Here is a 14,530-nt window from a genome sequence, read left to right as displayed (position 1 = left end):
TTGAACCTTATCTTCTTCTACCCACACAAGACGTTTGCACCATCGGCCGACAACTAGTCCATGCCTAGGATTACGTCAAAATCATTTATATCCATCTTTATCAATCGTGTGGTTAGTTTCTTCCCACAAATTTCAATATGACAAGGGTCGTAGACCTTCTTTAAGTTCACAACACTCCCTGTTGGCATGCTAACTACTAGCTCATGCCCAATGTCTCTTGATTGATCTTTCATCTTACTTGCGAAGGTCGAGGAGACGAAAGAGTGGGTCGTGCCCGAGTCGAATAGTACTCGTGCGGGTATGGTCGAGACATTCAGGGTACCTAGGGTTTGTAGGTAATTTTAGGTTACTTATAGTAAGCCAATTAGTCCCTATAAGTTAGTAGTGTTTAGCAATTTACCTGTTAATACATCGGGATTCTCCTCAGCTTCTTCATTCATCCTCGCAAACACCTTTCCTAGCGTCCGATTGTCCTGTGGCTGGAAAGACCTAGCGTAGGACTGATTCAGCGAGTTGTTTCTGTACCCACGCGTTGTACAATCTCTGGCCATATGCCCTTCCTTGTTGCATTGGTAATACTTAAAGGGTGGAGCAGCAGGTGTTAAGGCTTGGCTCACTTGACTTATTGCTGGTCGGGCTGGCGAAGTTGCTGTTGTCACTTGGCTCGTCGCAGGTTGAGCAGGTCGATTAAAGGTGGGGTGGAAAGGGTTCTGACCCACGTTCGACCTACGATACGGAGTTGAGACAGAGCCTAAGTTGGTTCCGCAGTAAACTTTATTTGGCCAGGCATAGGTCTGGAAATTGTTTGGCCTTTTGCCCACGGACGACGTCACAGCTTTCTCTTTCTCTTTCTCTTTCTCCTTAAATCTATCTTCCATGGTTTTCGCCTTGTCGACCATCTGAGTATAATCCCTAATGTCCATGATTGACAACACTGATCCGATCTCAGTCTTGAGTCCTTTCTCAAATTTCTTTGCCTTACTAACTTCTCCTTTCAAATGCTCTGGAGCAAAATGGAACAAGTCCTCAAATCGCTGTTGATAATCTAGCATCGACTTGGTTCCTTGCACCAGTGCGATGAATTCTGCTTCTTTCCTGTCCCTGAAACTCTCTGGAAAGTAGTTCTTGAAGAAAACTTCTTTAAATTGCTCCCATGTGAGATTCGGGTGAGTAGCTTCCAAATTAGGCTTTGTAGCTTTCCACCAAGCTTCAGCTTCACTCTACAACTGATAACCCGCACATATAATCTTTTGTGCGTCCGTTCACTCAAGTACATCGAATGCCTTTTCTAGGGCACTGATCCACCGTTCTGGCTGCATTGCTTCATAAGTTATTTTGGAAAATACAGAGGTTGAAGTTTCTTAAATCTTTCCATAACCTTGGCAGTAGAGTTCTCTGCTAAATGTTGAGGCACGGGTGGTGGAAATAGTACAGGTTGATTGGGTGGTGGTACAGAGCGTTCGTGCATCATGGTTGCAAACTGTGTGGACATCTGACCAAGCAATTCTTGTTGTTGTTGCATGGTCCGCATCATAGTGGTCATGAATGCAGTCACGTCACCAGCTGTCACATTTGGCTGAGGTGCAGCAGTAGTGGCTTGAGCAGCCGCTGGTGCTTCTGATGAAGTAGCCGATGCCTCAGAGTTTTAAGCCTCAGTTCCATTAGGCAGTTCAACCTCCGGTACAACTCGAGGTTATTTTCCTTTGCGACCACCACGAGAACCTCTTCTGGTGTTAACCATTGTTGCTTCTCTGAAAAGAGGAGCGTGTTCAATATTCCAATATCATCCGTATGGATCAACAATTATTTCCTAACTAGAGCAGGTACAAATCTAGTCCACAGTTCCAATGAGTTTCATGAGTCACACCAGTAAAGTGGATTGTTAGATTATATTTTCTTGGTTTATTATGTGATGTGTCTTATTGAGTGCATTATGTTTCACTTTCTTATGCATTTTATGTATCAATATACAATGCATGGCACTATATGAGAGATTTCAAAATTTTTTTTTTAAATAAAAGACTTTTAATTATTTACCTAGTCTAACAGGCAAACATCTCCAGCTTCTTCCCTGTCACAAACTCCATCGCGAGCAGAAATTCTATGTCAGCTCTTACCTCTTCAGCTAAGGTCATTAAAGATCACACTTCTGGTCCACTAATGGCAGCAATGGCTAAATAGAAATCCAACCAGCTCTCGGCTTGGGGCAACAATAATTGTATCCGTCTTAGTCTCTCTCGTAGATGTCTAATATAGATCATGATGCTGGGGTCTCCAGCCTCGGCCAAGATAATAGGTCCTATCACAGAAAATGGTTCTAGGCATTAGGTCATACTTAATTAAAAGAATTAAGTACATATCTACTGAAATTTAAATGACTAGGGATCACTAATACTAACTCTTGGGTTGGCTCGAGGTACCCTATCATCAAAGTACTTCGATTGGTTAGACAGCCTATTCTTGGTTGACCTAGTTTGCGATTTGGGTAAGATCTACACTTCCCACATGTAGTACATATGTATTACAACATACCTACGTAATTAAGTCTGGTTTACAAAGCAACACCTCAGTCAGTTTGTACATCACAATATTTGAGCATGTAATAATTAGATAGTATTCACCATATCCTATAATTATGCATACACGTACATTCATATTTATATAAATATATTAAGTACTTAGTTTAATTATATCCACAAAATGTTCCTAGTCCCTATATGTTCTACTAAAACCACATGCAGAAATTTCACCCTTTTTGACCTTAAGAAGACTAGGTTGGTCGCCCTCTTTGGTCATTTGATTATTATTATTTTAATATTATTTTTGAGTTGTACTTAGTTTAGTGTTTTTTTTTAGCTATGTAATCACTAAATTTTCAGTTTACCAGTGAAACTTATGTAGTGGCTTGGCCACAACTATCTTTTATTTAATGGAAATCATGCATCTTTTATTTAATTGCAACTACCTCCCCTGTAGCTTTTAATTATTACATATTTTATTATTTCAAGCTTATTAGTCTTAGTCTGCACTCCATGAATGTACGAAGAGCCTCACGCTCTGATACCAAGCTCTGTCACACCCCAAACCACCCCCTAGGAGGATTGGGTAGGTGACCCGAATTGCATAACGACAATCCGTCAAATCCCACGGATCTAGAAGCAGTGCTTACATTCATGGAACCACATTCATCTCATTACCATAAATAAGATCAGAGTGCTGCAGATAACTACAATTTCAATAAATAGAGGAGCATAGCGATACGGGAAATGATGATACTATATACATAAGAAAGTTTGTACATTTCCCACCAACCCACAAACATAAAGACAAAGCTGACAAGAACAGAACAACATACATAAATATATAAAGGGTGAGCATACTCAACCCCAAAAAGAAAAGAAAGTAAAAACTACAACAGGACCACAGTCAGAACGGGGATGAACTCCTAGCAAACAAAAAAAGGAGTTCCCAAAACAAAAAGCATCAGCAGTACTCCTCAACAGTCTTCATCAATGACCACCGAGAAAGTATGCAGGATTGGTATGACCTCCGTCGGGGTCCACACTAACATCATCGTACCAACCAGGACTGTCCTCTCGAGATAACCCTCCATGCCACAGTGGCATCGATCTGCAAAATCATCTAAGAAAAATATTGTATAACAAAGTGTGAGCCCCACTGAGCTCGTGAGCAAATAACATCAATCATGCATGCATATGCAATCATAATTCACAGTTCATATGATCCTACATGATGTGCAAGTCCAGTTTATTATTAGCCACCTAACAATACAACTAAGTCAGGTTAGTGCTACTACAATCCCCAATACATGTATCCCTAGTGCGGGCTTCTAACCCCTTCCCGCGATACACCCATTGAGTTGTCGGAGAGGATCAGTTAACCCCCGCATCAGTCACCAAGGTCAGCCCGACCAGCCCTCTGTGATTAACCCGTGGGACAATCCATTTCTTTTCTCTTTTCTTTTCTTTCCTTAGGCTTACATCCCATATTCACCATTCCGGTGTTCTTTTCATTCATTCACCATTCCGGTGTTCTTTGCATTTCTTTTTTCTTTTTCTCATATACATATGGTCGCCCCCACAGGCATCCAACACCTTAACCCCTGTCGGCAAGGGTGCGTAGCACGGGTGATGAAACTCTAACCCCATGTCTATATAGCATCGTATGAGTCGGGTGGTGTCAACCACATCCCATTCTACGGGCTACCTTAGCCTCATTTCCAAGCCGACTCCGGCATCTAGTCTAACATTCACAATCATCATATAAAATTCACAGTGTTGATCAACAGACAGTCATTATGCGGTGATTTGAGTAATTTGAACAGAAGTAAATAACACAGCATATATAATTCAATTCTTATTAGCCGACATAGCACCATAATTACACATGCATATATGATAGTATTATTCACTCACTTGAGTTTAGTTCTAAATACTCGGTTGCAAACTCAGTTCCAACAGCAGTCTGGTTGTTGACCTCACGCGCGGGATCAATTCCTAGATATAAATCAAAAGTTGTCATATTAAGTTTTTTGCCTATCACTGGTACTCCTAGGGTTAACCTAAGCTTACTGGGTTGACTCGGTGCTTGATTGGTACTCATTTGGGATCACTAGGCCTTGCACTGGGCCTTAGGTCATGTCCCGGTGCATTGACCAGTATCAATGGCACAAGGGTAATATGGTCATTTATAATAGTTGTACCTGACCCTAGGTTAGATCAGGCTTACAGTGCTGTCCACAGCTTGTCTGTGCTGTAGGACCAAGCACAGCAGGGTTTCCTTCACCTGTGGGACCCACTAGGGTTCCAAAGTACCTTCCCATCAAGGACAGATGTGGGGAAGGGCTTTTTAGTAATTTCCCAACCTCCCACAGTGTCCAAAGGCCATTGGGTGAGATCCCCCAGGTTAGATCATCATTCCAGCACTTTCCATTCACTGGGCGATGGCTCTAGGCTATGTCTACATAGCCCAGTGCATCGCCCAGAGGCTGCAATCGACATTTGGGTTGAGTTCCCAAGGCTGGGCTCACAGGGCTGAGGTCAAACTTGATCCTCTGCATGTCAGGGGGGTAGGTAGCCCCTGAGATGGCCTACCTAATGGTCCAATTGGATCTTCCATCAGATCCACCATCAGGCTGCCAATGGCTACCCAGACAACCCAGTGAATAGTATCATAGGGTTTTCTTCAAGTTTGGATCTCAGCCACAGCCATATGCAGGGCTGTAAATGGTTGCAAAATAGGGTTTCATGGCTATAACCACTTAGGGTTTGGTCCCTGCAGCCATGGCTTGCATCTAGGGCTTCCAAATCATAGGGCAATAGGGCACACTGGCACTGCAGCTGTGCACAGCCAAGTTTCGGCCCAAGGAACAACACAACAACCTATTAAAATCACTAATAGATCACAGATCTCCCATGCACAAGGCTAGCATGGCAGATTTGGAGCTGATCTGGGCAAACCCTAGCTGTTCAGGGCTGCCTAGGGAACAAAAACACATCAAACATGGGGAAGAGATGGGGACAGTAGGTTTATATAGGTATAAATATACCTGAACAAGCTTGAGAGAGCTCGAACCAGGTTGGGTGCAGGGCTGCAGCAGCTCCCCTTCCTTCTTCCTTCTTCTTTCTTCTTCTCCTTCCTCTTCTTTCTCTCCTTTTTCCCTCTCTTCTCTCCCACGGATTTCAGAACTGCCAAGGGTTCTAAAATGAGCCCAAGACCTTCCTATTTATAGGCCCATCCCTCATTGAGGCTTGTTTGCCTGGGAAGGCCTCTTTTGAAAATCAGTTTTTAAACTAATTTTGACTGATTCTGGGCACACAGGTGGGACCCACAGTGAACCAAGGGTATGAGGTGGTCCCTCAGACTTCCTTCTATCCATGGAAGGTGCCCATGTTCATATTGGGTGGTCCCCATAACTAAAAATTATTAAAAATGTACTGTTTCACTCATTGGGTGATGTCTCTGGGCCTTGCTGCATCGCCCAGTGCCATCGTCCAGTGAATTCCAGGAAGCTGGAATTCAATGGGCCTACACAGGGGTTTGACCCTTGGTCAGGGTATTGTCCCCACATGCCCCATAGGAGATTTTACACACTTTACAAAGGTGGGTCCCACCATTATAAGGAGGAGAGAGATTACCTGGGATCCAAACCATATATCAGGCAATGGGCTGTACATTTATAGGGGTCTGCTGTCCACCTACTGACAGGCATGTAGGATGATCCGCACAAGGTTTCTTCATCAATCCAAGTCACTGGGATGGTGCTCCACAGTGATCCTGGTTGCCTGATCAGGGGTTCCTGTCCTTCAATAAAATTTCTAGTCAACCAGGGGCAGGGTTTGACACAATCCATGTCTCTCAGTTGTTTTAGGCTCATAATTCTCATTTACTCATTTGTTAAAACCTGTTGAATCTTCAAAAACCCTCAAAATCATTAGTTAATTAATTTTTTATTATTAGTTAGATATCTATTCGGATCAGATAGTTTTTTTTCTTCGAATTATTCAAATTAAAATTCGGATACTCCTAAATGGATACGAACACCCCTAAACGAATACGGATGCGAATCGAATTTGAATTTTTGAATATCCGTTTACATCCTTAAGTTTAAGGAAATGGGAGAGAGATGTGCATACTGCTATTGTTGGTCAAACAACGGTCCAGGGATCAAACCATGGTTCCTTAGGGAAACCAATATACAGAAAAATTAGGATTTTGCACGCCCTGGGTTATCCCATGGTGTCCCATTAAATTTTAGGGTTTTCCATGGTCGCCCATGGGAACCCTAGTGCATCCCTATTAGGGTTTCTCCTTCCCTATTGCGTCCCATAAAATTAATTATCACAATAGGGACGGAGAAATTCATCTCTAGTCCATCACATGGCAAGAGGGATCCATCCCATACTCGAATGCGCAGCGGAAATTAATCGATTCGAGTTTCTTTCGCATCCCATAAATATTAATAATCAATGAACGGAAGGAATTAATAAAGAACTGCTAACCTGGTGAGCCTCAAGTGTTGCTCCTCCAATAGATAGTGGTTATTCCTCCAGTGAGCGCTCCAAGCAAACAGATCTGAACCTCCAATGGTGCTACCAAGGTTCTACACGCCAATCCCAGATGCCCTCAAACTCCTCAGCACAGATCTAGGGTTTCACAAACCCTAACTCTCAAACACAGGTGAGAGAAGCAAGAAGAACAAGAGAGATCGCAAGAGGGAGAGAGAGAAATCAAAAACATAGGAGAGAGAGTGTCTGCTCTAAAAACGTGGAGAGCTGCTTCTCCCTCCTGTGTGTTGGTCCCCTATTTATAATAATAGGGTTTAATTAAATCCTAGATAGATTTAATAGAGCCCTAGTGAGAGTTTGACTCTCTCTCTCTCTCAGTCTGGTAGTTCTGTTTAAACTCAAAGTGCTACATAGGTGAAGAAGCAGAATCTAATAGGGAAAGTTTTAATTAGATTCTTTATTTAATTATTAATGGATAATTACAATTAGCACCAAATCCATTAATTATATAAAGAGCCAATTAAATTAACAAATTCCAAATAACTCCCTATATGATAACAATTTATCATATACAACCCCCCCACTAATCAACACCATCATTATGAAATCTAGGACATGTACACATGTACTGCCAAACCCCAATCCATAGTACATGTCCATATAAGAGTGTCTATGCATCTGATCAGGTCTCGCAAAACTCGATAAAACACTTTATTTGAAATAACTATAAATAATGTATCATTTTATGTAAAATATATTTTACAAAACCATTTCCAAAATGGTACTGGATCCAGATTCTGATCCGACCATGCACAAATAGTCTCTATCTTGGTGTTCCCCAATCGAGCAGTGGTGACCGTGTTGGATAACTCCTTCGGTCACAAAGTGTTCACGCATTCCCAGAACACCGGCTTTGACTCGCTTGAGTCTCAGTCATTGATGAACCAAAGAATGCGATCGCACTTTGCAGTGACAGGGTTCCCTCAGGTACAGGGTGTCGATAACACATGTCTATCCCTTCCTACATCTGGCAGTAACACATGAGGGAATCGACAAAGCAGATTTTTCGCCAATGCACACATCAAACATGTGAGCACTCGCATTCGTACCCTGACATCACATGTCTAGGCATACCCAATGCGACGACCATATGATAAGGGTGCCCAGCCCAAACCCTAGTCGTGACTACCATTTTAAGTATAACTTACGGACACATAATGCTCAAAAAGTTTATATCGCATATGAAAATATTAAACTAAAATGTATAAATGTTCAATACAAAGGTGAACCGGATTGAACCGGACTGAACCGGGTTTGATGGACACACACTTGTCCAACAGCTATCTTTCAGGAAGCTAATGACATACACTAATCACATTGTTGGAGACAGGAAAGCAAGGGGGCTTTTTTAAGGGAGGGAGAAAGGATGACACATGCTGCTCGATCTTTTTCCCCCCAAGTAAAATATAGAGCATTTATAGGGAAGATGTAGAAATTTGCCCTTCCTTTTTCCTTTCCTCCCATCTTTCTCTCCCTTAAATATTTCTCCTTATTCATTGTCAGTTTGCTTTAAGGCTTTCATATTTTATTCTAGACCCTATAGGATACAATGAACCTCTTAGCATGTGCTCGAGTGCGTGTGTATTTTTTCCCCCTCTTTTGTGACTAAAATAGTTCATTAGAAGCTTCTATAAGGAATATGACATTGATTAGTTACATTTACATGTTAACATATTATAATGAAACTATTAAAAATAAAATAAAGGGGGGAGGGGGGGGGGGACACAAGAAACATTTCTTTCTCCTATTGTATAGCTTGATGGGTCCAATGGCAATGGAATAACAAAATAAGTTCCGTGTTGCTTTGGTTGCTCAAACAGGCAAATGTCTTCTCATTGGTGATTCGATTAGTAGTTTGAAAAATGAGTGTGGTTGTGTTGAACCATCTGCAACTCTGTCGTTGTTTGGCCGGAGCTTTCATCTCCAATCATGTTCCTGTTTTATCAACATTAACCCTAGAAAAGAAAGAAAGAAAGAAAAAGTTCACCCAAGGGAGTTGCTCAGTTGGCAAAGACCAACACCTCAAAACTAAGAGGTCGTAAGATCAACTCTCCTTGGGACCTCCCCTCAATAAAATATATATAAGCTCCCAATTCAAAAAATGAAAAAGTTCTTATATAGAGAGCTTACTCTCGAGGACGGGTTGTCCAGAGGGAACTAAGGGCTCGTAACCTATTGTAGTACTCTCCGATTGCAAGAAAACATCGTGCGGCTTGTCGAATAGTCAGAATCCGGCGTATCTGGTGAAGTGTTTGCTGTCTCAAATTATCAGCCTACAAAAAAATCATTAATTAGTTAAATTTTATTAAGTTAGAATAAGAAGAGAGAAGAAGAAGAAGAAGAAGAAGAAGAAGAAGAAGAGAAGAGAATCAGACAAATTCAAATAGAAAGAGACATGTTTGTTTGGATTCTAACAAAGCCATGAACCACCACGAGGAGTTGTTCAACTTCAAACGGGTCCTAAGGGTTGAAAACAAATTGTCTTACTTGTAGGGTTAGGACTCTTCCAATAAGAAATCCAAAAAATGAGTATATTATAACTAGTTAATAATGTTTAATTGGAATTTTGTTTTTTTATGATAACAGATATTATAATTTTGTTGTTAGGTGATTTAGGTCTATAATAGCAATCTTTTGACTCTCTTTCTTCTTCTTTTTTTATTATTTTATTTTATAATAAAAAAAATTTAATCAAAAGTTGGCACACCATCGTGCCATGGGGTTTGGGTCCTTTTCTTATTACCTTTTGATTGAGATGTTCCGATCTTTTAAAAATATATATTTTAGGGATTATATATAATGTAATATAGGGTTCATATACATTAATTATACGTGCCCGAGCTCTGAATTTTGGCAACATTTTGACTGTGGTTTATGCATGTAAAACTCCTTGTCAAGTTAGACACTAAGCTCTAGGGAAGGGACAAATTATCCAAGCAAACAGGAAACAGGCCACGGATTGGGGCCTACTTCTCCCAAAATGTTTTGATAATAAAAAGTATGAAAAGAATTCTCTAAGCAGGCAGCACATGGAATTACAAAGAAAGAGAGTTCACTGAGAAAATGCCAAAATGGCATAAGGGAATGCATCAATGAGGGTTGGAACAATGTCTAGACAAAGGATCCAACTCATCTCCAGGGAACCCAACACCCAGGGAGTACCCAGAGGATATCCAATGATTGGGTTGTACTATACACATTTTGGTGCACACCAGTAAGTCATCGGGATGTGTGTGATACAACACAGCCATTAGATGCCCCCTTGGGCACTCCCTGGGTGCTAGGATCCCTAGAGAGTAACTCAATGCCGAGACAACGGGTAGAAAGATCATTTCATGTGAGAGAGAGAGAGGGTACCAGGGTACACTCATTTTTCTCTAAAAAGAATCTTGAATCATGTGGTTGGATCAATTTTGTATGAGGGTAATACGGACAATCTCATGGTTGCCAAATGACAAGTGATTATCTTAAGACTTGGTGCAGAAAATCGGAGGAAAAAGATCCTGTCAATCTGGGTAGCGTGCAGCGGTGTGCAGCGCCTGAGATTGAGCAGACGAATTTACCGTCTTACCCCTACTCCGGCAAGCAAAATCGGAGGGGAACTACCTAATTCTAACGGGTCACAGGTGGCAACCCATGACACACACACAGAAAGAGAGAGAGAGAGAGAGTGTGAGAGTGTCCATACCTGGCGGACGAAACCTTCGAGGTTGGAGAGTTTGGCGAGGGCAACGGCCATTTGACCCATGTAGTCAGCGACGTTGTTGGTGGTGGTTCCGTCACCCAGTGAGAGAGGCTCTGAGGCAATGGTATCAGCAAGAGACTGGTGGAGCTGCTCCAGCCCCTGTGACAATGCCTCCTCCGCTTGCTGCGACGACTGCTTCAGACTGCATATCCCCATCAACTGCTGCTCCGTGAATGCATCTAATTGTGCCATCAATATCTTAATAAGTTCGGAGGGTCGAAATCCTCCCATCCAGATGAAGCAGCGTTCGGCTGGTGAGGTCCAGATTCCGGTGACAAGGTGGAAGACATCGGATTTGGCGGCGACAGCCTTGAGGTGGAAGATCTCATCGTAGTGGGATAGGTATCTGTCCACTAGTAATCTCAGGTCACCGTCCGATAGTTGAGCCTGCAAACCTGTCCGGAGCTCCGACATATACCTCTGCTCATCCTCTAACCATCTTCCATATTCCATGTCAAATAAAGCCGCACCTAACAATATCCATTAATTTTCTTATTTTCATTGCACAAGGTTATTTTCGTAATTTCTTCCCTTACGAAAGGGAACAGGCATTTAAGAAACTCACCGGAGCTGATGTTTCCACCTGCACCACCACCACCACCTCCACCTCCCACTCCCACGAACATACCCTAAAATTACCCACCAGATACCCATTAAGAAATTATTTCAATAAATTTAAGTTTGCATGAATTTATATATTTTCATATTATTAATAACCTGAGATCTGGCTCGATGAAGATCTTGTTCTAGTTGAGTAAGCTTTATCCTACTAGACTCTAGCTGCTGTACATAAGCCTGCTCAGAAACGTATATTTAGAATTAGGGCTATGTTTGGATGAAAAGAAAAGAAATTTAAGTGCTTGTTTAGCCGGAATTTTGAGACTTTTTATTTCTTTTGTTTTTGTTTTTCTACCACCTTTTTTCTCAGTCGACTCTTCCTTGCTGCTTCCCTATTCTGTGCTAAACGTCTCAACGTCTGAAACAAGTAAACCCAAATTTTCAAACAACATTTTTATAATTTCAGCTTCAAAAAGTCAAGGAGGGATTGTTATAATAAAAAACAATATAAAAAAAATAGGAATAATACATTAACGAGATAAAGAGAGAAAGAGAGAGAGGGTTTAAAGAATAATTTTTTTCACCCCTCTTTATCACAAGTTATGACCTTTGCATCAAGGATTTTCTCTGAAGTTGAACTAGGTGACCCCTTTCTCTGCAACATTGAAAAAAGAAAAAGAGAAATTAAAATTTGTTTCAACTTTGAACAGTCTAAAGTCTAAACCCCAACAAAGGAAAAGTTTCTTGTAGGCTTTCTCGGCAGTTTTTCATTTATAAGAGGAAATTGGGTATTTTAGACTGGAAATTACCCATGTGGAAAGTCCACAGTACTTGGTGCACAGCTTAATAACAAATTTGGTTGACCTCTCCTCTTCCCTCCTCAACCCATTAAAAAAGGAAGAAAAAAAGCTTGAATCTTTCCCTATTGTTTATTCTTAAAAAAAAATTTCAGATTTTCCCATGAAATTTGATGCAGACATAAACTTCAGAGCCTCCTGGATGAGTGATTGGGATTTTTTAAAAGAAAGAATTTTAATCCTCGTCCATATAGAAAATTTTTTTTTCCTCTGGGGGTTAAGAAAATGGTAACTTAAAAGAGATTCTACCATTCCTTGGGGGTGGTGATTTTGCTAATTTATAACCATTCAGCAACAAATGATACTATTGCCAAAGAAACAATAGAAGACACAGTTCCAAAGCTTATTAATTATTTCCTCTAAAGGGTCTTGGAGAGTTGGAAGTAGAAATATAGGCCTTCTTTGGAACTTAGTGATTTGGGTTTTCGAGACATGAAAGATATATCTTTGAAAAGAGATATGATATGATGGCTCTTAGAAACTATGAAGAAGAGGGGCCCTTTTACTTCAGTTCTACGAATCGGACAAAAAAAGTTTCAAATGATAAGCAAAGATCAGATTATGAAACAGTGATTGCTTTGTAAAGATTATCTATTCTGGGATGAATTGTGAACCTATCTATCCTAAATGTCTGGCTTTTTATTCTAATCAGAAAATCATTAGAAAGCTGAAAAGTCTGTGTTTTTATTGATTCTCTGATAGTTCTTGGGATTTGTATAGAGTATTTGTAGAGGTGCAGTACTACAGTTTCAGGTCCAAAAACAGTAGCTTTAACCCCAAAAGATGCTACCTTTTTCGTCTTTTTAAAAAATTTTTTTTTTTTTAATGAGATTTTGCGAGAGAGAACTAGAGATTAGAACAATAGTAAGTTTAGAATATTTACCAGCGATTTGGCTTGTTGATTTGGTGTTGGTCTAGTTCTTGAGGTATCACTTGCCATCATCTCTACTTGCTGTTGTTGCTGTAGCTGATTCTGATCAAGAACTTGCTCTAATGCCTTGTTAGTGATAGAAGATTCTGGTTCAAACTGAGCATCAGTGTTCTGAGCCGATCCTGAATCACTGCTTTCTTCTTCCGATTTTGAACTTCCCTGAAACAAAAATGCAAAAAAAAAAGAAGCCATTTTCTAGTGAGCATCTGAGAATAGTAGAAAAGATCGTTGGAATCACATTGAACTCACTTTTCTGCATCTTGGTGAGATACCCAGGTGAGATTTTCAAACGAAGAAGCACATTCGTTTATCAAGAATTCAAGATTCAAGAACCCATATCAGAATGATAAAAAAGGAAAATAGTCAAAGGAGAAGAAACTCTACTCTGGAAGTTTGCTGGAATCTCATTGGCCATGAAGGGAACATCTCCAGAGTAGCAGCTGGCCTGGTTGTGAAAAAAGCTGCAAGAATCACAAGCAAAATCTCTGAGAATCATCAAATAAAGACTCTGATTTTTTTCTAATATCAAAGGAGTAGGAATTTATTCTCTCTTTTCTGCAGTTAGAGAATCAGTAAATCATGCTCAGTGCTCACTGGTCCAAGTTTCCATCTTTGATGCTACACGCTATTCAAGTTTCTGTCCCAGAATGATTATTGTATCAGAAAAAGCAAGCCACCTTGAGGCCATTGTGTAGACAAATTCAAACCTTTTACAACTCTCTCTCTCTCTCTCTCTCTCTCTCTCTCTCTCTCTCTCTGTGTGTCTTGCTCACGGTGTGTGTGTGCGCTTTCGGATAACGTCAAAGAAATAAGAACGATAAAGAAGTACGTTTTTTGGCATCATCACCAAGCTTAACTCCTTGAAGAACGAAGGCCTCTTCCAACTCTCCAAAATCAAACGAAGATCCTTGTTGATTACTGCAAGAAACCCATAAATAACATCAGAAACAAACTGATTAGCATAAAAAAGAAGTGTACAAATAACAAACAGAGAAATGGAAAACTTAGATTAAAAAGAAAAGAAAACCCAGTAATGGCTTTGAGCTAGAAAGGAATTATGAAGAGATTTGAGAACAGTACATGAAATTGGTTGAAGGAAGACCGATCCCCTGTAATACTGCATATGGCATATGTTGATTTGAAGGTCCTGAACCTGATAGACCAGTCTCTCCTACTCTATGACTCGCCATGCAAAAAACTTCAAACCATCTTAGAGAAAGATGCAGAAATAGTTTAGAGGAGAAGAAGAAAGCTGGAAGAACAAGTCCTCTTCTATACCAAAACCCAATAGAAAGGAATACACAGATAAACAAAAACAAAAGATCATAGCTTTCTTTTCAAGTTTGGGTAC

General features: G+C 40.6%; 1 protein-coding gene across 2 annotated transcripts; it reads right to left on the bottom strand.

Annotated features, from left to right (window-relative positions):
- Positions 1-8,830: 8,830 nt before the first annotated feature.
- On the bottom strand, positions 8,831-14,458 carry LOC122649923 (transcription factor TGA9-like). Of its 2 annotated transcripts, none has more exons than XM_043843184.1 (11): positions 14,260-14,458; positions 14,009-14,097; positions 13,564-13,640; positions 13,128-13,338; positions 11,999-12,048; positions 11,750-11,809; positions 11,551-11,628; positions 11,399-11,462; positions 10,777-11,303; positions 9,219-9,361; positions 8,831-9,023 (listed from the first exon to the last, which is right to left on the bottom strand). In XM_043843184.1, exons 1-11 carry the CDS (start codon positions 14,367-14,369, stop codon positions 8,936-8,938), a joined length of 1,497 nt encoding a protein of 498 aa, XP_043699119.1. In that variant the 5' UTR covers positions 14,370-14,458; the 3' UTR covers positions 8,831-8,935. The 2 variants fall into 2 exon arrangements, with proteins under 2 accessions (XP_043699119.1, XP_043699120.1); XM_043843185.1 differs by having other exon boundaries at positions 11,999-12,046; positions 13,132-13,338.
- Between the last annotated feature and the right edge of the window lie 72 nt (positions 14,459-14,530).

The sequence above is a fragment of the Telopea speciosissima genome, chromosome 2 (assembly GCF_018873765.1).
Source record: "Telopea speciosissima isolate NSW1024214 ecotype Mountain lineage chromosome 2, Tspe_v1, whole genome shotgun sequence".
In the NCBI taxonomy this organism is placed as follows: Eukaryota; Viridiplantae; Streptophyta; class Magnoliopsida; order Proteales; family Proteaceae; genus Telopea; species Telopea speciosissima.
Note: the sequence above shows the minus strand (reverse complement) of the source record. Positions and strands in the feature narration are given on the sequence as shown.